At 43.8% G+C, this 22184-nt stretch overlaps 1 protein-coding gene across 1 annotated transcript in view; it reads right to left on the bottom strand.

The window, feature by feature from the left end:
- Nucleotides 1–21759, bottom strand: part of CFAP99 (cilia and flagella associated protein 99) — a 142156-nt gene extending 120397 nt beyond the window's left edge. The window contains exons 1-4 of the mRNA XM_082244009.1: nt 21637–21759; nt 14133–14277; nt 9931–10025; nt 290–402 (exon numbers count right to left, since the gene is read on the bottom strand). Coding sequence (XP_082100135.1) covers nt 290–402; nt 9931–10025; nt 14133–14277; nt 21637–21747 — 464 coding nt within the window. The 5' untranslated portion in view covers nt 21748–21759. The remainder of the gene's footprint in view (nt 1–289; nt 403–9930; nt 10026–14132; nt 14278–21636) is intronic.
- Between the last annotated feature and the right edge of the window lie 425 nt (nt 21760–22184).

Raw genomic sequence — 22184 nt, 5'->3', positions numbered from 1 at the left:
CTCGATGCTACATCTTTCAAATTGTACCAAAATAATGGTTATTACATTGTGTTTGTGTACATTAAAATTCATTATTGTGTATTTTCTTGAAAATTTACATTTGATAGATTGCAACGCATATATCATGTGATATAAAACATTTGCAACAGCCACCATTTAAGGTGGCCTTTTCAGGGCCTCTGCTTGTAGAAAATACACATCGTTTGGGGGTTCTATGTCATTTTGAGCCAATAACCTGTGTGGCCATTTTCACAGAGGTGATAAAGCTGTTATAGCAGATAAGACTTACTTTAGCAAAGGAATGATCCAATTTTCCTTGACGTAATTTGAATCATATATCCGACTCCATTCATCTTTTATCCATGTGTTCAGGTTTAGGCGATCGAGGAAGAACCTAAGAAACTGAGCAGAGAGAATCCTTAATTAGGTATGAAGTTTTACCATTATGTAATTTGATTTATATCAGTTTCATCAACTTGGCAGTGCTTCATGGTGACAGCTGCAAATTTTAGGGACATAGTTGAAAAAGTCTAATCCAACAAAAGCCCAAATGAAGGTTTCAGGTATTTCTTCATAAAGCCTGCCCCACTTCCTGGCTCATAGATTTTTACTATACAAATCTTCCCTTCAGGGGAACACCAACTGATAAGCTGATATCCCAGGGACATCCCTCCCCTCTTCTTCAATGTTGGTGGTGGCCTGCCCTCACTGCTGCAGAAAACAGCACTCATTTCTTGACCTGTGAGCGCCAACCCATGCAGAACGTTACTGTGAGCCCAGGCTGTGTGACGATGTACCCCAGGGGGTTCACCAAGGACAGCCTGGTGTCAGAATACAACCCACGGTTTCTTATGAGCCAGGCTGTGGTTCTTCCTACATAACCATCTGAGGCTCTAGATATCTCCTTGTCTGATCACGTAGGGTCCATGCATACTAGCTTAAACAAAGACCATTGCTCTTGGCAGAAAAAAAAAAAAAAAACACCAATTCTGATGGTTTTTGTACTAGCGTTTAGGAGCCTTTGGCAGCGCTTAGGAGCATTTAGCGTTTTTTCTGCCAGAAAAGTGATCTCAAAAGTGCAAAAAAGAAGGTTTTTCTGCCTCTAAATTCTGAGCTTAAAAAGGCCTCTAAATGTCCTTATGTGCATTGACACATAGAATAACATTAGATGCTTCCAGGGCTTGACAAATTTGCTATAAATCTAGGAGCCAGCTAAAAAAGTTAGGAGACTTTTACCCCCTTTCTGCCCATGCAAATTTTCAGCTTTTAGCGCTCGCACTTTGAATGACAATTGCATGGTCATGGAACACTGTATGCATATGACATTTTCATCATTTTCTTTTTACACAAATAGATCTTTCTTTTGCTGGTATTTAATCACCACTGGGGTTTTTACGTTTTTGCTAAACAAAGAAAAAAAGACAGAAAATTTTGAGGAAAAAACCCCATTCTTCATTTCCGTTATAAAATTTAGCAAATAAGTTTTGCTTTCAGTTATACTTTAATCCTGATGCCTGCATGGGGCCATTGCTTTGGCACTTGCAGCTGCCTGGGACAAAAGATGGGGTATTGGACCAACTGTTGGAAGAACCACTGGGAGGCAGTCTTCCCACCCCCTTTCTGCTCTGAGACAAGGCTTTACAGGTTGGACTGTCACGTCTTTTCTTGCATACATACCTTTATGTATATGTCCTAAGACCATTTGATTATGGATAGTATATTACATGCACTGCTCTCTGTAAGTTATGCTCTCTGCCCTCTCTCTGTACCTTCCCAACAGCAAGTATACTATACACTAGTCAGACACTCAGGTTAACTGGCAATGTTTGGTAACTTTGACATGTTGACCTTGACCCCTCCTGCATTGTTCATTTCTCTTATTTGTCTTGTGTCAGAAAAACTTTCTGCCCATTTATATACATATATATATGTGTTCATTTCTATATACATATTATGTTTATTTTATATTATTGACATCATTAACATCACTATCCCTGATTATATATATATATCTCCACGGCTACACATCTTCATGACTACATTTATCTACATTTTTCAAAAAAGATAGTAGTACCTTCTACATCTTTGTTCATTTTAAACTGTTGCACTACCACTTCGAACATTATTATACTAATATATTGTTTTGTTTCGTATCCTCTGATCAATATATTTACCCCTTTTTGGGGGTGGCACCCTCTATAGTGCATGTGACTTCAACATTGCCCACTGATGATGTGGGTGGGCGCCTCATGCACACGGCCCACAGGAGGAGGACCCAACCCTAATCTGTGTCTTGTTCTAATAGTAATTGTATACTATTTAAGTAAGGGACCAGACATGCATTTTTAGGCTCTGAGGAAGAGGCTAAGCCTCAAAACGCGTTAGCCTTCACAAATTAAGGGGACGACTCACCCTCGGATCCCTTTGCTGAGGACTGTGTTCCTTTTATCAAGAACTCATTTGTGAGTATTTTTAATCCTTTTACTTTTAAATAAACCTTCCAAAGGATAATGCACTAGGCCGGTGCGCCCCTGTGTTTGTTTGTTGTTTACAGTGTTTCCAGACTTCCCTGGTCGTTTAAGGGGCAGCAAGGCCGCAGCATTCTTCCTGGGTTGTCTTGTCCACAGCTCCAGAAACAGCTGCAAGATCCTAATAAGGTGGATTACAGACACCTCTCTGAGTGCAGGGAACTGGTGCTTTGCACCAAAAACTTTATATGGGGCCATTGCTGGATGGTCTTCCAGCTTGTATCCCTGTTATATTTGGTCCTGAATCCTGCTTGACTGTTATCAACCCAACTTTCGTTTGACCAACCTCTGAACTACCTCTGCCTGTTTATGTCTGCTACCGAACTCGGCCTGGACTCTTAACCAAGATTTCTGCTTATCGATTCTGGACCTCGTTGCCTGCACATTTTCAACCTCTGCTAGTCTCTGACCTTGATCCTGTTTTTGATTTGGTGCCTTTCTGCCTGGCTGTTACCGAACTTGGTGTGTGAACTGGCTCTGCTCTCTACTGGTCTGGGTGAAGTCACGGTGTCCTCATTGCTCGGCTTCTGCTTACCTGACACCAGCGTTCTCAAGTTCAAGTCAGCGGTTGCAGCTTTCTGGCACTTGCAACCTTCCATTGCCCAACAGTTTCTGTCTCAACTTCCATGGACAGGAACCGTGCAAGAGGCCACCCTCATCAGCTTGAGCTTCATACACATACATGACAACTACACTAAACATAAGTGGATGCTGATTGCACAGCATCATGCAAATTTTTCCAGACACTTTCATACAGAAGACACATTGAAGGTCCTTATCCCACATTGCACACCATCATATGTAATTCTGAGCACACACATATTTATCAGTCAGGCTGCAAGCTTCTTTGCTGTGATGTAAGCAAGCCTAGTTTCTGGCAGGCTAGGACTATTTCGGTAGCGAGGGAGAGCTGCGAGTAGCAGAGAGATCTAATTATAGGCCGCTAATGTGTGAGATGCATATGTTCATTAGTGCGGAGATGGGGGTGTGATGTCACTGGTGAGGTGGCTCACATCCCACCTGCTGCACTTATCCACACTACTGATATTGCTGCTACATCTGCAGGAGACGACGTTGTTTCCACATCCCGGAGAGTGAAATAAAGACATCCAGCAACTCCACTGATAATCCAGCACATTATCAGCTTCATGTGAACTCCGGGCAAACTGCACTTTAAATACCCAGCAACACAAGGACAGACGTAATGGAAGAGATATAAGGGAATAAGACGCAAGAGGTATCTGGGGTTACTGCTGCAGCTGCTACAGATCTGTGATTGCTCCCGCTGGTTTAGATAATCTGCACAAGTTACTGCTGGGGCAATCAGGAAACGTTGTACATATCTCTCTCCACTGCAGGCGTCATGACTGCTCAAAAAATAAAAAAATAACAGAAATCAAATAGCAGGATGAGAAGTTGTAGGTAGTCCTAAGCAAATGTGTAAGAATAAACTAAAAGAAAAAGAAAATTAGACCATTTTGGGCTCCTTTGTACTCTCCAGATAAGTGGTGTAATTTCCATGCGATTTACATGAGGCTAAATACCTATATACCATCCCGTAATGTACTGTATACTGTATATATTGTAGGAAAAAATACCTCTAACTATAAAACTAATACAACACCCCTCATAGATCTGACCCTAGAGACAGACCATGAGCATATCCAGTTGTTACAGGAACCAGAATATGGATTAGCCTGTAAAATGGTTACATTGCCTGACGAAGGGGTCCTGCGTGACTCCGAAACGTTGCACCTATCCTAATGTGATCCTTTTGCAATAAAAATTTTCTTCGGACTGCTGTCCAGCTGGTGATCGCTGCAGCACCCACAACTGATGTTCCTATATCCAGGAAGGTGTGCGATGGGAATATAAACTATTCTGGTCTGTACAATGGACACCAAATAAATATTCCATACTAGTCCTCATCTTCCCAATTTAAGGCTCCATTCACACCATGCAGGTTCCCGCACATTGTGTGTGTAGGGCAGACCATTCATCTTAATGGGCTGCTCTACATGCAAGAAACAAGCAAAAGGTGTCCCTGATTCATCTTTTGCAAAATCACATCGCAGAGAAATGCAAAGAAGAATTAATGGCACCACCGTGCATCTGCTAAAGGGAAGCATGTTTCCGTTTCTGTGAACATAACCTAAAGCTGAAGTTTAATCTGCCCTAAATTTTGCTTTTCCTGGTTCATTCTTTCCCATCCCATCAACATGCTAATGAAACTATGAAATAAAACCTGTTTTCATTGCATACCAATGATGACATCAATGAGCCTCTGTGGTTCTCTATGCAATGCAGGCAGATCATAGTTGGTGGGAGGGGCCAGCAGAAAGCTGTACATAGCTTGCTGAAAACAGGAAGCTGCAGTCATGCCCACATGTGATGCTGAGCTTACATCAGGGGTGTCAAACTGAATTTCATTGCAGGCCGCTTCAGAATAATAGTTGCCCTTAAAGGGCTGGTTGGATCTGGAAGACTGTTTATCTACTCAGATACGTACAGAGTGCAGCGTTCAGGAGTGCGCTACGTACAGACTGCAGAGTTCAGGGGTGCACTGTGTACAGAGTGCAGGGATGAGGACTGCACTACATACAGAGTGCCGAGTTCAGGAGTACACGGCATACAGAGTACAGAGTTCAGGGGTACATGGCATACAGAGTTCAGGGGTAGGGGGTGTACAGAGTGCAGAGTTTAGGGGTAGGCAGTGTACAAAGTGCAGAGTTCAAGGGTAGGCAGTGTGCAGAGTGCAGCGTTCAGGGGTAAGTGGTGTACAGTGCAGAGTTCAGGGGTAGGCAGTGTACAGAGTGCAGAGTGCAGCGTTCAGGGGTAAGTGGTGTACAGTGCAGAGTTCAGGGGTAGGCAGTGTACAGAGTGCAGAGTGCAGCGTTCAGGGGTAAGTGGTGTACAGTGCAGAGTTCAGGGGTAGGCAGTGTACAGAGTGCAGAGTGCAGCGTTCAGGGGTAAGTGGTGTACAGAGTGCAGAGTTCAGGGGTAGGCAGTGTACAGAGTGCAGAGTTCAGGGGTGTGTGGTGTACAGAGTGCGGAGTTTAGGGGTATGCGGCGTACAGAGTTCAGAGGTAGGTGGTGTACAAAGTGCTGAGTTCAGGGGTACAAGGCGTACAAAGTGCAGAGTTCAGGGGTACAAGGCATACCGAGTGCAGTGTTCAGGGGTACAAGGCGTACAGAGTGCAGTGTTCAGGGGTACAAGGCGTACAGAGTGCAGTGTTCAGGAGTACAAGGCGTACAGAGTGCAGTGTTCAGGAGTACAAGGTGTACAGAGTGCAGAGTTCAGGGGTACGTGGCGTACAGAATTCAGGGCGGGATGTACAAAGTGCAGAGTTCAGGAGTATGCGGCATACAGAGTGCAGAGTTCAGGAGTATACAGCACACAGAGTGCAGAGTTCAGGAGTACGCAGCATACACAGTTTAGGGGTGAACTGTGTACAGAGCCCAACCCCCTGCCCACAAAATCTTCCTCGCAACTCTATTCTCTCCAGTGTATTCATCAGTGTATTCTAGTATAAGCATACACTGTACCTCCCTGTGCAGGCGGCTCCAGTACCAGTGTATTTGGCTCTAGTACCTCCCTGTGAAGGCTCTAGTACCAGTGTATACAGGTCTAGTACCTCCCTGTGCAGGTGGCTCTAGTACCAGTGTATAAAGGTGTAGTACCTCCCTGTGCAGGCGGCTCTAGTACCAGTGTATTCGGCTCTAGTACCTCCCTGTGCAGATGGCTCTAGTACCTCCCTGTGCAGGCGGCTCTAGTACCAGTGTATTCGGCTCTAGTACCTCCCTGTACAGACGGCTCTAGTACCAGTGTATTCGGTTCTAGTACCTCCCTGTGCAGACAGCTCTAGTACCAGTGTATTCGGTTCTAGTACCTCCCTGTGCAGACAGCTCTAGTACCAGTGTATTCGGCTCTAGTACCTCCCTGTGCAGACAGCTCTAGTACCAGTGTATTCGGCTCTAGTACCTCCCTGTGCAGACAGCTCTAGTACCAGTGTATTCGGCTCTAGTACCTCCCTGTGCAGATGGCTCTAGTACCAGTGTATTCGGCTCTAGTACCTCCCTGTGCAGATGGCTCTAGTACCAGTGTATTCGGCTCTAGTACCTCCCTGTGCAGGAGGCTCTAGTACAATTTTAATCCATAGTATTTCCCTGAAAACTGACAGCCACAATAATAACAAATACTCTCTTAGGATTTCCTTCACTTCACATTCCAATGACTGGGGTCACCAAGACAGGCAGAAATAACTACAACAAGGACAAGGATGGAAATCAAAATCATTTTTTTTTTTTTCTTTTAGAGAAGGTAAATCTTAAAACACTGTCAGACTGTTATTGTTGTCTGTGTCTCCCTTATTTTCTGTTCCTGTGAGATGCAGACAAAATTACAGGAAAAAAAAATACAAACACTGTAACATTCTCCCACTCTATTAACGCAGAATTAAATTCTAAAAATAAAAAAAATCGCTAGGAGGTAAGGATTTTTGGCAAAAGATGTATGCAAAATCTTGTCTGCCAAAAAACTTCTTCCTCTTCCCCCTAGCAATTTTATTTTTTTTCTGTGTACACCAGCCTTTCTTAACCTTTTTATTCTTGCTTAAGCATTCTTTATGTCATGCATAAAGGAGATGCCTAAACAAAGATGGCTCTATCCTTCTGGAGAGAAAAGCAGGTGAAGGCATTGGGAGGGGGATCTATGACAAACACCCGAAGTGTTACACTTACACATTACTTGTAGCATACACTACTTGTTATCAGGTGTGAGCGAAGATCCTAATTCAGGTCTAAGGCCATAACTGAGAAAAACAGAGGAAGTGCCTACAATTCGGCATGTTCATTTATGAAAAAAAAACTATCTTAAAATATTTTCGGAAAAATCTAAATACAATAAAAAAAATATCCAATCAAGAACATATTTCCGAATGCATTACCTACTTTCAGACCGCCGGCTATGTACTGCGGACAGTCAGCCCATACTGGTACGTTGTTGCCCGTTTCTGAGTTTAGAGGGCAGGCGTGCACTCCCCCCTGCCAACACCCGCTGGGATTTTACACAGCAGGAGTTTGTCAGCAGGCCCCGGCCAATAATCCATGGCCGGACCTGCTGATTGGCTGTGTCCAATCACAAACACAATTGTCCAATTGACAAACAACACAGGGCTCTGTACAGAGGGAACAATCTCACTGTTTCCTCTCCCTGCAAGGGATAAGAAAAAAATAATTTTTTTTAGTAAAAAGCCAAACATAATACACACATTAACACGTGTTAGGCACATATTTAACCCCTTGATTATCTGAGATGTTGACCCCTTCCCAGCCAGTGTCTTTAGTACAGTGACAGTGTATAGTATTATCACTGATCAATGCATCAGTGACACTGGTGATGTCAGTGGCAGTTAGTCAGTTTTCACTTAGTGTCAATGTCAGATTGGCCGCCATACTATTGCAGTCCCAATATAAGTCACCGATCACCACCATTAGTAGTATAAAAAAAAAGAAAAAGTTTTTAGACACTATATCTTTCACACAAACCAATCAATATAAACTTAAGCGGAGTTCCACCCACATTTCACACCTGGCTCCATGCAGATCTTGTTTGCAGGCTAAACACGTTTTGGCAGTTTTTTGGGATTTTTTCGGTAGATTTACCTTATTTTTAATTGCCATACCTGTCCTCTTCCTGTGTACCTCATCATTTCTGTTGGCGCATTGGCTCCTGGGAGATGAGGATCATCAATCCCCGGAATCAATGCACATTGCCAGACCCTTGTTTTACTTCCTGGTTCCTTGATTTATAGAAAGGTTTTCTGTAGCAATGGGGCAGGAACTTCCTCCGACGCCGCCGTCGCTGTGAAAACCCAGCTAACATGCAGTGGGGCACGATTCCACTGCACTGCACATGTGCAAGATCGGCTACCCACCACGCACCGAAACCTGGAAGAGACACCAAAAGGGCTTCACATGCCCACAGTCTAGTTTCCTGCTCCGTACAGAAGAAGAGAAAAGTACATTTTCAATGCAGCTCCAAACCAGGGGACACTTTTGAAGATAGCTAATGGTAAACGACTATACCAGGGGTCGTTTTTATCTTAAAAAAAAAAAAAAAAACACACACACTGCCACCCTGCTTTATTGGGATTTTTTTTTTACCAAAGACATGGAGCAGAATACATATTGGCCTAAATATTGGCCTAAATTAATAAAGAAATTTGATTTTTTTTTTTTTTGGATACAATGGATATAAAAAGTCTACACATCCCTGTTAGGCCCCTTTCACACAGGGGAGTCTGTCGGCGGGGGACCGCCAATCTCCCACTGAGCAGGCGGATGGCAGCTCTTTCTCCGCACTGTGTGCGGAGAGGGAGCTGTCAGGTCCCCGCTGTTCTCTATGGGGGAATCGGATGAGAACGGACCGCCTGTCACAGAAGCTTTGTAGAAACTCAGCATTCAATATTGTCTCCACATACCAAGGGACAAGGACATGAATTCATGGACCAGTAGTCAATCTTGGCTCCAAATACAAGAGGGTAAATAGTGGACTCATACGCAGCTCCAACCATGTGTGATACCATACGCATAGGAAGGAAAATTGAGGAAAACCATAGCGTAATCCAGTTTGATTAAAATAAGCATTTAATAGAGTTGCACTTACATGTGGGTAGACAAATACAGGCAAAACATTAAAACCACGGCGTCCCGCAGGTATACAAGAGAGCTGGCGTTCCGAGGGGCATGGTCAGCGTGTTGTCTGGTACCGGACGCCATGCTGACCTTGCCCCTCAGAACGCCGGCTCTTTTGTATACCTGCAGGACGCCACGGTTTTAATGTTTTGCCAGTATTTGTCTACCCACATGTAAGAGTGCTGTAATAAAATCAAATGGTGCTTCAACAAAGTATTAGTTTAAGGATGTGTACACTTATGCAACCATATTATTTTAGTTTTTTTATTTTTACTACCCTCCACCTAAAAGATTTCAGTTTGTTGTTCAACTGAGTTGTACAGTTTATAGGTCACATTAAAGGTGGAAAAAGTTCTAAAATTATTTATGTTTGTCTCATTTTTTTTACATCACAAAAACCTGACATTTTAACAGGGGTGTGTTATAGCAGAAAGTAAGAAATATTGTTTTTTTTTTTTTTTTTCAAACATTTTTGGTCTTATTTTGTTTATATAATAAAAAATAAAAAAACCCAGTGGTGATCAAATACCACCAAAAAAAAGCTCTATTTGTGCTCTATTCTATGATAGAAAATTTGTTTGGGTACAACATTGAGTGACCGTGCAATTACTGTAGTGCAGGGCTGAATAGCAAAAAATGGCCTGTTATGAAGGGGGTAAAACATTCCGTACCTAAAGTAATTAATTTAGAAAGAAAAAAAACTTACCTTACCCATCTTGGGAACATCTTGACTCTTAATAATTCTACTGAAGCCCTGAATGCCATTTTCTTCTAGTGTAAATGTGGTGATGTAACAGAACACTGTGGAAGTAAAAGCATTTTGTGACAACGTAAAAGCAATATCAAAGACTGGAAATCTGGAAACTTTGAACTTAGAAAAAGTACTGCATCTAGTTAAAAATGAGTTCCAGATCAGGCTCAGACATGAGCGAATATTGGGAAAAATCTACTTTGTCATCACCTCACTGGATCTGTTACTGCTAACATGTTTGTAGGTGTTTGGCTCTTCTAATCTGCTATTTTCTTTATTCATCTTTCACTTTGCTCCTAACGATACCACCCCCCATTAAATGGTATTAAACGCGTCTTTTATTTAGCATAACATTATGAATACGATAAAATAAACATTCCTCAGTAAACTATCTACCGTATATACTCGAGTATAAGCCGACCCACCTAATTTTACCACAAAAAACTGGGAAAACTTATTGACTCGAGTATAAGCCTAGGGTGGGAATGGCAGCAGCTACTGGACCCAACTGGGCCACCACGAGACCCAAAACAGGGGCTGCTGGCATGGTGCAGGGGCTGCGGACATGGTACAGGGGATGCAGGGCTGTAGGCATAGTACAGGAGATGTAGTGCTGCGGGCAGGGTACAGTAGAATCTCCTGTACCCTGCCCGCAGCCCTGCATCTCCTGAGGAGATGCAGGGCTGTGGGCAGAGTACAGGAGATGGTACACGCATGGTACAAGAGATGGTACAGGCATGGTACAGGAGATGGTACAGGCATGGTACAAGAGATGGTACCGGCATGGTACAAGAGATGGTACAAGAGATGGTACAGGCATGGTACAAGAGATGGTATAGGAGATGGTACAGGCATGGTACAAGAGATGGTACACGCATGGTAGCTAGTCCCTGCTTGCAAGGGTGACTCCATAGGATGCTGCAAGGGAAAGGAGCCATCCTGAAACAGGAAACCTGGGGCTTTGGTCATGGCACCAGCTTAAACTAGATCATAGGCAAGGTTTAAAAGATAAAGAAGCTGCATACTCAGTAAGTGGTGAAATTAGCTGATGAAAGTGCTTAAAAAACTGAAGGCTTTATAACACTTTAAGGCCTCCTGCTGTATTTTTATACTGCCATATATGTGCATCAATAAGGGTATCCAGGGAGAACATCTCAAGGGTTCAGCATGCACCACTGCTTCTTATATGTTTAGCAGAATAGTGTAGGCTTCTAGAATATAATAAAACATACTGTATATAAAGTATATAAAGCACATTTCAGTAAGTAGCTTTAAAAAGAAAACAACATTTTTGCATGGTGAATGATAAGTGCATGGTGAAAAACATTTATACCCAGTTTATGGGTACTGAAAATAAATGTAACCACATTTAGGGTTGCTTGATAGGTGACCCTCACCAGGAGTATCTTGGCAATATTTTCATAAAGGGGTATGTACCTATATAAACTTAGGAAACCTAATTTAAAGTGGTTGTAAAGGCAGAAGGTTTTTATTTACCTTAATGCATTGTATGCATTATGGTAAAAAAAAAAAAAAAAAACCTTCTGCATACAGGTCTCCCCCCCCCCCCCCCTCCAGCACCCCCTTATACTTACCTGAGCCCGATCTCGAGTCCAGTGATGTCCATGAGAGCAGAAGCTCTGTCTGCTCTCTCCCTCCTCATTGGCTCAGGGACAGCCAATGGCTCCTGCTGCTCTCAATCACAGCCAGTGGCAATGGAGAGAGGGCGGGCCGAGTCTCCAATGTGTGCGTCAATAGATGCAGACAGCAAGGCTCGGAAGCAAGTCTGCACCAGTGCATGCAGCTTGCTATGGGGTCACGCAGCTCGGAGGAGTAGCAAGGAACCCGGGAGGTAAACCCAACAAGAGGAGGATCTGGGCTGCTCTGCAGTGCTGTATCTTGGCCTAGGCCAACAAGGTCCAGGCCTAGGGCGGCACTTTGCAGGGGGGCAGCAAAAAAGCTGCATCCGGCACAAAAGAAAAAAACAGCCTTCTCCCGGCTTCTGCATGAAATGGGTCCCAGCCGGCTTGCACATTTAGCATAGTGGCAATATTATGGAGCGAATTGGGCCGGAGGGCAGGGTCCAGGAGGCAAATCAGTCTGGCAGCCTCATAAAGCGGTCACACTGCTACCTGTGGGTATGATGGCACCGGCCTGGGAGAAGATTCGGACAGACCGCAGGCAGCCGACCACACATAACTGGCCCGACGGCCGCCAATGCTAATAAGTGTGGCACTTCAGCCTAATGTTCCACCTACCCTCCTCCGCCTGCCGGTATGGCAGGCATCATGTAAATAATGTAATTTCATTTATTTAAACATCCTTGTCCTTGAGCGAGCATATTGCATTGCATCATATACAACGAACACTTTTAATTGTATACGATTTCACTGATGAGGTGTCACTGACAAGCTGCACTGATGGGGCTGCACTGATGGGCGCTGATATGCTGCACTGATGGGCGCTAATAGGCTGTACTGATGGGCGCTAATAGGCTGCACTGATGATGCGGCAATGGTGGCTACTGATAAACTGCACTGATGGGCACTAATGAGGCTACACTGATAAGGCAGCACTGATATGCTACACTGATGGGCACTGACGAGGCTGCACTGATGGGCACGAGGCGGCACTGATGAGCTTCACTGATGGCGCTGCACTGATATGCTGCCCTGATATATTACACTGATGGGCACTAGGCTGCACTGATGGCCACTGATGAGGCGGCACTGATAAGCTACACTGATGGGGCTGCACTGATATGGACTGATATGATGCACTGATGGCCACTGATGGGGCTGTACTGATGGCAACTGATGAGGCCACACCAAGATACTGCACTGATGAGGCTGCAATGATGGGCAGTAATGAGGCTGCACTGATAAGACTGCACTGATGGGCACTGATAGATTGTGGTTGTGGTCTGTGGTTTACAGATGACAGGGCGGGCCATAAACAGGAATGGGTGCGGCCTTTACAGTAAGGGGTGGGTCATATTTAAATTAGGGAGTGCCCAAATTTAGTCAGGCCTAGGGCAGCACAAAACCTAAATACACCACTGCTGCTCTGTATAAAACTATTGCAAAGAGAAAGTAAGTATAACATGTTTGTTATTTTAGAAAAAAAAAACGTAAAGTTTAGAATCATTTTAACTACTTGCCGACTGCCCAATAGAAAAAGTACTGCTACAGGGCCGCCGTGCTGTGCAGAATCACATATATACACAGTATCTCACAAAAGTGAGCACACCCCTCATATTTTTGTAAATATTTTATTATATCTTTTCATGTGACAACACTGAAGAAATGACACTTTGCTACAATGTAAAGTAGTGAGTGTACAGCTTGTATAACAGTGTTTAACTCAACACACAGCCATTAATGTCTAAACCACTGGCAACAAAATTGAGTACACCCCCTAAGTGAAAATGTCCAAATTGGACCCAAAGTGTCATTATTTTGTTTGACCACCATTATTTTCCAGCACTGCCTTAACCCTCTTGGGCATGGAGTTCACCAGAGCATCACAGGTTGCCACTGGAATCCTCTTCCACTCCTCCATCACAGAGCTGGTGGAAGTTAGAGAACTTGTGCTCCTCAAACTTCCATTTGAGGATGCCCCACAGATCCTCAATAGGGTCTGGAGACATGTCTGGCCAGTCCATCACCTTTCCCTCAGCTTCTTTAGCAAAGCAGTCGTCTTGGAGGTGTTTTTGGGGTCGTTATGTTGGAATACTGCCCTGCGGCCCAGTCTCCGAAGGGGGACGGGGGGGGGGGGGGGGAATCATGCTCTGCTTCAGTATGTGATTATGAGATAGTGGGCAGAATTTCTGAGATTCCACCCACGATCTCAAATTGCATGACAGTTGTAGCACAATGGACTGCGTGTGTTTGGGTGCCATTATCCTTCAACAGCACCCTATACGGGATGCAACCTTTCATAACTGCGTGAAGCTTGTCACCCGAAAAGGAGCTTCTGTTCCGGTGACAAACCCACAAAGTGCAGCCCATTCAAGTGAATAGGCTATCCTATGGAACACGCAAAATCACATATTAATCACCTGTCAAAATTGTGAATGCGGCTTCAGAGTTTTTTTCAGAGTTGGTTGCATTGATTTAATACAGTAAATATTGTAACATTGTAACAGGGACACTTACCAAGATACAAACCATGCTCTGACTTTAAAGAATTCTTCCCATCTCTGGCATAAAAAGCATCAACAACGATGTCCAACAGATCTCTGTACTGTACGCATCCAGACAGCACCTCAAGAACAAACTGTTCTTCTGCATCATTAAGTTTCTAAAAGAAATGACGTAATAAGATTTCGGTAATTTAAAGTGACTGTTGCTATTTTTTTATGCTGCAAAAGAGGATGAAGAACATTTGCCAGTCTGGTGGGCTCTCTTTGCTCTTAAAGAGAGAGCATTTTTTATACAAATTGGCCCCATTCACACGGGTGTACTGTTCTGTATACTGTGCAAAGGGCCGTCTTTACCCGCACAGGAGGCTGGGTGTTCCATGCAGGCAGCCTGTTCACATCAATGTCAGGAGAACGGCTGACCAGATCTCCATGTGTATCCCTGAGTGTACATCTCTGCGGGATCGGTGCACGCATCAGTCACAGAACCTTCATTTTATAGAAAATTGATGTCTTCATAACAGGGGTGTAAAGGACCGTAACATTTATCTGAGATGTAGAAAATATTTTCTTTTTAATGTATTCTACTGGAATATTTATGAACCTTAAGATGTGCAAGTAGCTAAAATGACATCCATTATAAAATGCTTTCAGGTAAAAAAATGCTTATTAAAAAGAAAAAATGTTTAGTCTTTACAATGTATGTCAGGGCAAATAAAACATATGCACTACATCTCTGCAATACATATTCCAATGCATGTTCCTTCATATTTTAGCACTGCAAGTACAGAAAAATACTGTTGTGGGCTGATATTACACAGCCTTTTTGTGGACTGAATGGTGTCAGCCCTGTCCAGGTGTCTTTTGCTGAGATAATTTTGCTTTTGCTAATGAGATGTAGTCTCAAAAATAGAATTAGGAGGGCGCTAATTAGGTTCTTTGAAATAACCCAGGATGTGTGCACAGGACAGCTCTAAAGGCCCCGTACACACTTGACGGAAATCGGACGAAATATCCTCCGATTTTTCTCTCTCTTGCTCAGCGGTCATAACCGTTTTTAGTTGACAGTGCATAAATGTTCACGAAATTTCTCGTCCGATTTTTTTTTTTTGGAACATTTGTTCCTAGACTTCCGGGTTGTCAGCAACTTCAGATCATGCACGGTCTTTCGTATCCGATTTTTCACGGACGTACTCCATACACATTAAGCGAAAATTGGTCGTCTGGGGACGGACGATAAAAATTTTGGTGTTTGTCCCTCCGTTTTTTATTCGTTGAAAATGTCGGCAACGGCTGCTGAAAGTTGTGTACACACTAGCCGTAAATCGTACGATTTTACCTCGGATGGGAATTTTCGGCAGATTTTCTACTAGTGTGCACCCCACTTAAGTTTCCGATGGAACAAGTAGGTATTTTTTTACTTTTCTAACAGATAAAGTATAGAGTTACATAGTTTATGAGGTTGAGAAAAAGACCCATCTAGATCAACCTAAGTGTGTATGTGAAGGCTGGCCAAAGACAGAACAAATTTCTTTCCTCCAACCACAGACAGTGCTGGCTGACAGGGGAACCCCTCTTTCCGAGGCATTGTGTTCTCCCAATTGGGGAGGGGGGGAGGGGTGGAAAGCTGTTCCCACTAGGAGAACACAGTGATTATTGCTAGCAGCTGTAACAGCCTCTAGCAATAATCACATATAAAATCTGGCAGACTGGTTTTACCAAAGTTGGTACATTCATACATGGTTCATGCTGGACCAACCGAGATTCAAACTGTCTATGGCCGGCTTTACAATTCCCATAACCATGTATATTCTGCTTCTGAGGAAAACATCTAAAAAAATTTTGTTATCAACACTCTCAGCTAGTACTACTTCCTGGGGGAAGGGATTTCTACACTCCTATTGATTTAACAGTAAAGCAAGCCATAGATTATACGATTTTCTTTCCTTCCACCACGGTTGGAAGGAAAGAAAAACGCATATTCCCCCAGTCAGTGTTATTAGGGGAATCCCTCATGCAGTGCTATTGTGTTCTTCTGGCGGGGAGCCTTTCTTGCCGGCAGAACACAATGATCATAGCCTGCTGCTATAGCTGTCGGCAGAGATCACATTTAAAAAATCCAACAGGCTGGTTGTACTAAAGTTGATCAATTCAGTACAACCAACCTGTCAACAGATGGATTGAATTTCAGCTGGTACCTGTTGAACCGGCTGAGATTTGATCCATCTATGGCTGACTTACGGCAGCCCATACTGGATTCTTTTTTTTTTTTTAACCTCAATTTCCTCATCCACGCACTTGATGTGGATGGGGGAATCACTCCCGCTGAGGTATTGTATTCTGACAGTGGGGAGACTTTTCGTCATCAGAAAACACTGATCAGCACTGCCGGCTATAGTCTGTGATGCTAATCATCTGGAAATTTCCTAACGGGCTGGTTGTAGAGTAGATCGACTTTTGTACAACCAGCCTGCCCATACAATTCAGCCAGGCCCTGCTAAACCGGTCAAATTTCGATCCATGTATGGCTGACTTAAAGAACCTTTTCCTCTAAAGTTAAACCTTTGTTCTTCTGAACTCAAATCGTGGCCATGTGTTCTCTACTAGGACCTTAGGAGTAAACAGTTTATTAGTTACTGAAGTCACTTTTGATATAACAAAACACGTAACAGAGCAAACAAAAGAAGTTGATTGTTAGGGTTTCCATACACTTTAAGTCAATAACTGGACTCTGAACTGTCCTTGCAGACCCACATCCAATCCTTGTCGAAATCATGCAACCTCAACCTCCGCAAAATCTCCCGAATATGCCCCTTCCTAACCAATGATTCCACAAAGCTACAGATTCACTCCCTGGTCATCTCTCGCCTTGACTACTGCAACTCCCTTCTCATAGGATTACCTTTACATAGGCTATCCCTCCTTCAGTCCATCATAAATGCCGCTGCCAGGCTCATCCACCTTACCAACCGTTCTGTGTCTAGTACCCCTCTTTGCCAATCCCTCCACTGGCTTATGCACACCCAACAAATAAAATCAAAGCACTAACAACAACTTACAAAGCCATCCACAACTTTGCCTCCAGCTCCATCACTAAACTGGTCCTAAAATATCAACCAAACCGCTCTCTTTAGTCCTCCCAAGACCTCCTTTTCTCTAGCTTCCTTGTTACCTCCTTCCATGCTCGCCTTTAGGACTCCTCCCGAGGTTCTCCCATCCTTCGGAACTCCCTGCCCCAATCTGTCCGACTATCTTCAAATCTATCCTATTCACACTCGCCTTGAAAACCCCTCTTTTGGTTAGAAGCCTATCCTGCTTCTAACCAATACATATTTTTTTTACTTTCTCCATCAGCTCATCCTCCACAGTTACTACCTTTTGTATCACTTGACCCTCCCTCTTAGGGCTCTTTCACACGGTCCGTCTCCGTAGGCGGATCCGTGCTGCTCAGTGCTGATCGATCCGCCGATCCCCGCTGAGCCAGCGGATGACAGCTCCGTCTCCACTTGCAGTGCGGAGAAGGAGGTGTCACATCTCCCGCTGCTCTTTATGGGGGATCGGATGAAAGCGGACTGCCTGTCCGCTCTCATCCGATCTGATCCCTGAACGGATGGAAAAATAGGGTTTCCATCCGTCCAGATTTCACGGACAGGATCGGATACGGATGGCAGCGGGAGTCAGCGGAGGTGTCTCCGCTGACATCCGCTGCCCCATAGAGCTGCATGGAGGATCCGATCAGATCCGCCTAAAAAACTGACAGGCGGATCTGATCGGATCACCCGTGTGAAAGAGCCCTTAGATTGTACACTCTAACGAGCAGGGCCCTCTGATTCCTCTTGTACCAAATAGTACTGTAACTGTACTGTCTGCCTTCATTTTGTAAAGCGCTGCGCAAACTGTTGGCGCTATATAAATCCTGTAAAATAATAATGAATACCCAAGCTTGGCAATGGGTGGCAATGCTCAGTAAAAAGTAAGATTTATATAGCGCCAACAGTTTGCGCAGCACTTTACTGTACAAAATGAAAGCAGACATTACAGTTACAGTACAATTTGGTACAAGAGGAATCAGAGGGCTTTGCTCGTCGAGTGATACAAAAGGTAATAACTGTGGAGGATGAGCTGATGGAGAAAGTAAAGCAGGATAGGCTTCTAATTAAAAGGGGGATTTTCAAGGCACGTCTGAAGATGGATAGATTCGGAGATAGTCAGATAGATTGGGGCAGAGAAGCTCAGGAGAAGTCCTGAAGATTAGCATGGAAGGAGGTAACAAGGAAGTTAGAAAGTAGGAGGTCTTGGGAGCGGTTTGGTAGATATTTTGAGACCAGTCTAGTGATGTAGCTGGGGGCCAAGTCGTGGATGGCTTTATAAGTTGTTGTTAGTACTTTGATTTTATTTGTTGGGTGAGCATAAGCCAGTGGAGGGATTGGCAGAGAGGGGTACTGGACACAGAATGGTTGGTAGGATGGATGAGCCTGGCAGCAGCATTCATTATTGACTAAAGGGGGATAGCACAGAGTTCCATTGCAAAGGGTTTTTTTCTTTAGTATACGGTTTGCGTTGAAAAGCATTTTGCACATCAATGGGTATCAATGTTCCAAAGAAGGACCCTTTGGCTTTAGTAAATGAGGCCCCTAGTGTGCATCCCAGCACACATTATGTTCTGGCTGCTCAGGCCGGATGCTCCATGTGTCCGCGTTTCACTTCTAGCCTCACGTTAGAAAGAAATGACAGCACACTGTAATTAGCTGACATACATCAGCACGGGCCCAGTACCTGACAAAGTGCTGATGAAGTGGATTAAACATCTGTCATTACACAAAGAAATACTCCGAGTTCCTCAGACGCAGGGTGATTCAGATGTTCGTCAGGATTTCAATTATATCTCAGGATTTTCTGGTGACAGATTTATGGTCCCAAATTATATCTATTTGACATTATAATATCTGATCTTCAACTCCCAAATTCTCTGTAAGTGAGACTAGAGCTCAGGCTTCAAGTGCACAATTAAATGAGTCATTACAAATGTCATTCTAAAGCTGGCAGGCAGTCAAGAACTACTGGAAAGGGAAGATGAGCTCCCGCTCTCCTTCTTATCCCTCTCTATACCATTCTCTCCCTTTTCTCTCTCTTGTGCTTTTTTGCTCTACCATAAAATAGATCTAAAGTTTAAAAGATTTTTACTGTAATGCATACTTTGCATTAAGATAAAAAACACCCCACTATTCTTCCTAGCCCCCCAAAAAACACCCCACTATTCTTCCTAGCCCCCCTTGTCCCTAAACTCTTACCTGGCTCCATGTGACGCCTTCAGCGCCGCCTTCAGCACCACTCTGCTTTCTTTCTGCTTCCACAGGAGAAACCGAGGGCAGTGGAGCCATAGGCCAAAGGTTCCATAGCTCCTGCTGCTGTCAGTCAAGCTCCTGTGAAGAGGGAGCAGGGGCGTGGCTTACCAGAGCTGTATGTGCCAATGGATGCACACAGCCTAGCTTGGAAGTGTGCACACATGTGTACCTCCATGGCACTGAGCTTGCTAAGGAGGCATCAGGAGCAGAGAGAACGTGAAAGCACCAGAGGGGGACTGCCAGAAGAGCAGAAGATGATGCTTTCTGTGTGTGATGAACCCATGGCACCACGCTTGGGTGCTTCCACCAAACCCTTCCAGCAGACCAAGAGATAATACCAGTCCTTTACAAGTTTCGTACACAGACAAGATGTTGAGGTAAAATCAACAGGTTTTTTACACTTTAAAAAGTAGGTCAGTCACCACATGAACAAAAAAAACTAATATTACCCAAAACATCACACAATGGTTGGATAAACGAGGTAAAGTTGAAACAAGGCTAATCCCATCATGTAGGAACCTCCAAGATTTAACCACATTAGCCAACAAACAAACGATAGGAGACTCAATTAACAATGGGAATTCAAACGTAGATAATGCATTGGTTAAACAGGGATCCTAGACAGTCAACAGTATTCAAGAAGACCCAGGGCTGTCCAAATCTCATCAACCAGCTTTCTTTTCAAATACATCTGCTCACTGAGTTTCAGAGACCACCATGGCTTTCTTGACTGTTAAATGTATGAATGTCCTTTTGTATTATATAACAGGACATCTTCCTAAATGCTTGTAGCTCCTTCAAATGCCAGGGCCCATAGTCAGTAGGCAAGAGGCTACCCTGCATTCTCCTCCAAAAGCCCCTGTCCTGGTTGGGTCTGTCCCGTTGTGCAATATCCTTGCACAGAGCAGGTAAGTATAACCTCTTTTTATTATTTTTTTTCTTTTTCTTAAAGAGGTGTTCCACCCAAAAGTGGAACTTCCGCTCTGTTGCTTCCTCCCCCTCCTCCGGTGCCACATTTGGTACCTTTCAGGGAGGAGGAGGGAACGATTACCTGTTTTTGTTTTTGACAGGTACCCTTCCCCACTTCCGGGATACGGCGCCGCTGCGCCGTCCCTCGGAAGTTTGGCCCACTCCTCCTTCCCCTGCTGCTGAGCCAATAGGAATGCACAGCGCGCTTAGCGCATATGCAGTAGGGACCCGCCCGTGAAGCCGCAAGGCTTCACTGCCGGGTTTCCTTACCGGCAATGGGGGAGGCAGCACCCGACAGCCGATGAAAACATCGGCTACAGTGCCGACATCGCTGGACTCCAGGACAGGTAAGTGTCCTAATATTAAAAGTCAGCAGCTACAGTATGTGTACAGTATGTGTAGCTGATGACTTCTAATTTTTTGAGGGGATGAAGGGGAAGGCGGAACTCCACTTTAATTTAGACTTTAGTATCACAAAAAGCTGGCCATACACTAGAAGAAATTGATTGTAAAACTTTTGTTTCAGGACTATTTGTTTGATTTTCGAATCATTAATGGTATAAAACATGTTTGTTTTCAAGTGATGACGTGAAACCTTGATGTAACAGGATGTAATATTTATTTTCAAATTCAATTTTCAAATTTCAGAATTTTCGCTCTTTTTTTGTTTATAGCGCAAAAAATAAAAATCGCACAGGTGATCAAATACCACCAAAAGAAAGCTCTATTTGTGGAAAAAAAGGACATCAATTTATTTGGGTACAGCGTCACACACATGCGCAATTGTCCGTTAAATTAACGCAGTACCGAATCGAAAAAATATGGCCTGGGGGAAAATATTCCAGTCCAGAAGTGGTTAATCACACTCATGGCAACAAAATAGTATGTAGTCAGTTCACTCTCACTATTTCATGCTGGTACTAAATGAGTACTGGCAGCAATATTTAAAGGGTATTATATCATCACATAGGATTACTTTTCTGTGACATGGCCTAAAGAATAGACCTGCAGGAGATTCAGTAAAAAGCTGAGTGAGGGTATGACAGGTGAAAAGATGGGAACTCGGAATATTTGTTCATGTACACAGGTAGGGATTAGTGTACTGTCCATATCAGTCATATTTTTACTCCTAGTCCGGCCCCATATCACACTTTTCAGCAGTAGAGTTGAAGTCATCAGACAGGGAAATGACGTGAATGGTCTTACCTGCAAGTCTTCTGCCGAGTCTTCCAAGAAATGCTCAAGACTCTGATTTTCTGGATTATACTTGTTAAGAAGATGGACTACCAAGTTAATGCATCTTCCATAATTAGTCATCTTCCTCCGCAGATTCCTGAAAATGAATGAGGTAGATAACAAAGGACTCCAAGCAATGTAAAGAAAAAAAAATGCATGCTTTAACCCTCAAAAACCTCACTGTAAGCAGTTGCAGAATGGTCCCATTTACATGAATGGGGCACCTTAGATAGTGGTACTGTCAAGTGAAAGCGGCATGCCGGTAAATGTTTGTGCAGAAGCATGTGAACTGTCCTCAGTGGCTGAATGCCCTAGTTTATGTGGGCAGCTCAACCGCCTGCTTTTCCACCCTCCTCGCCTCCCGTGTGAATAAGCCCTAAAGTATAAATGCAAGCTGATCTAAAAGACCGCAGTTTAATCCAGTTATGTAATATTTAAACAAACCTTTAAACTTCATCTAAGGCTACCTTCACACTGGTTCGCATCAAAACTGTCTGAAAAATGCCTATATGTTAATA

This window comes from Pelophylax lessonae, assembly GCF_965119305.1.
Source record: "Pelophylax lessonae genome assembly, chromosome: 1".
Taxonomy (NCBI): domain Eukaryota; kingdom Metazoa; phylum Chordata; class Amphibia; order Anura; family Ranidae; genus Pelophylax; species Pelophylax lessonae.
This window is presented reverse-complemented; position numbering and strand designations above follow the sequence as displayed.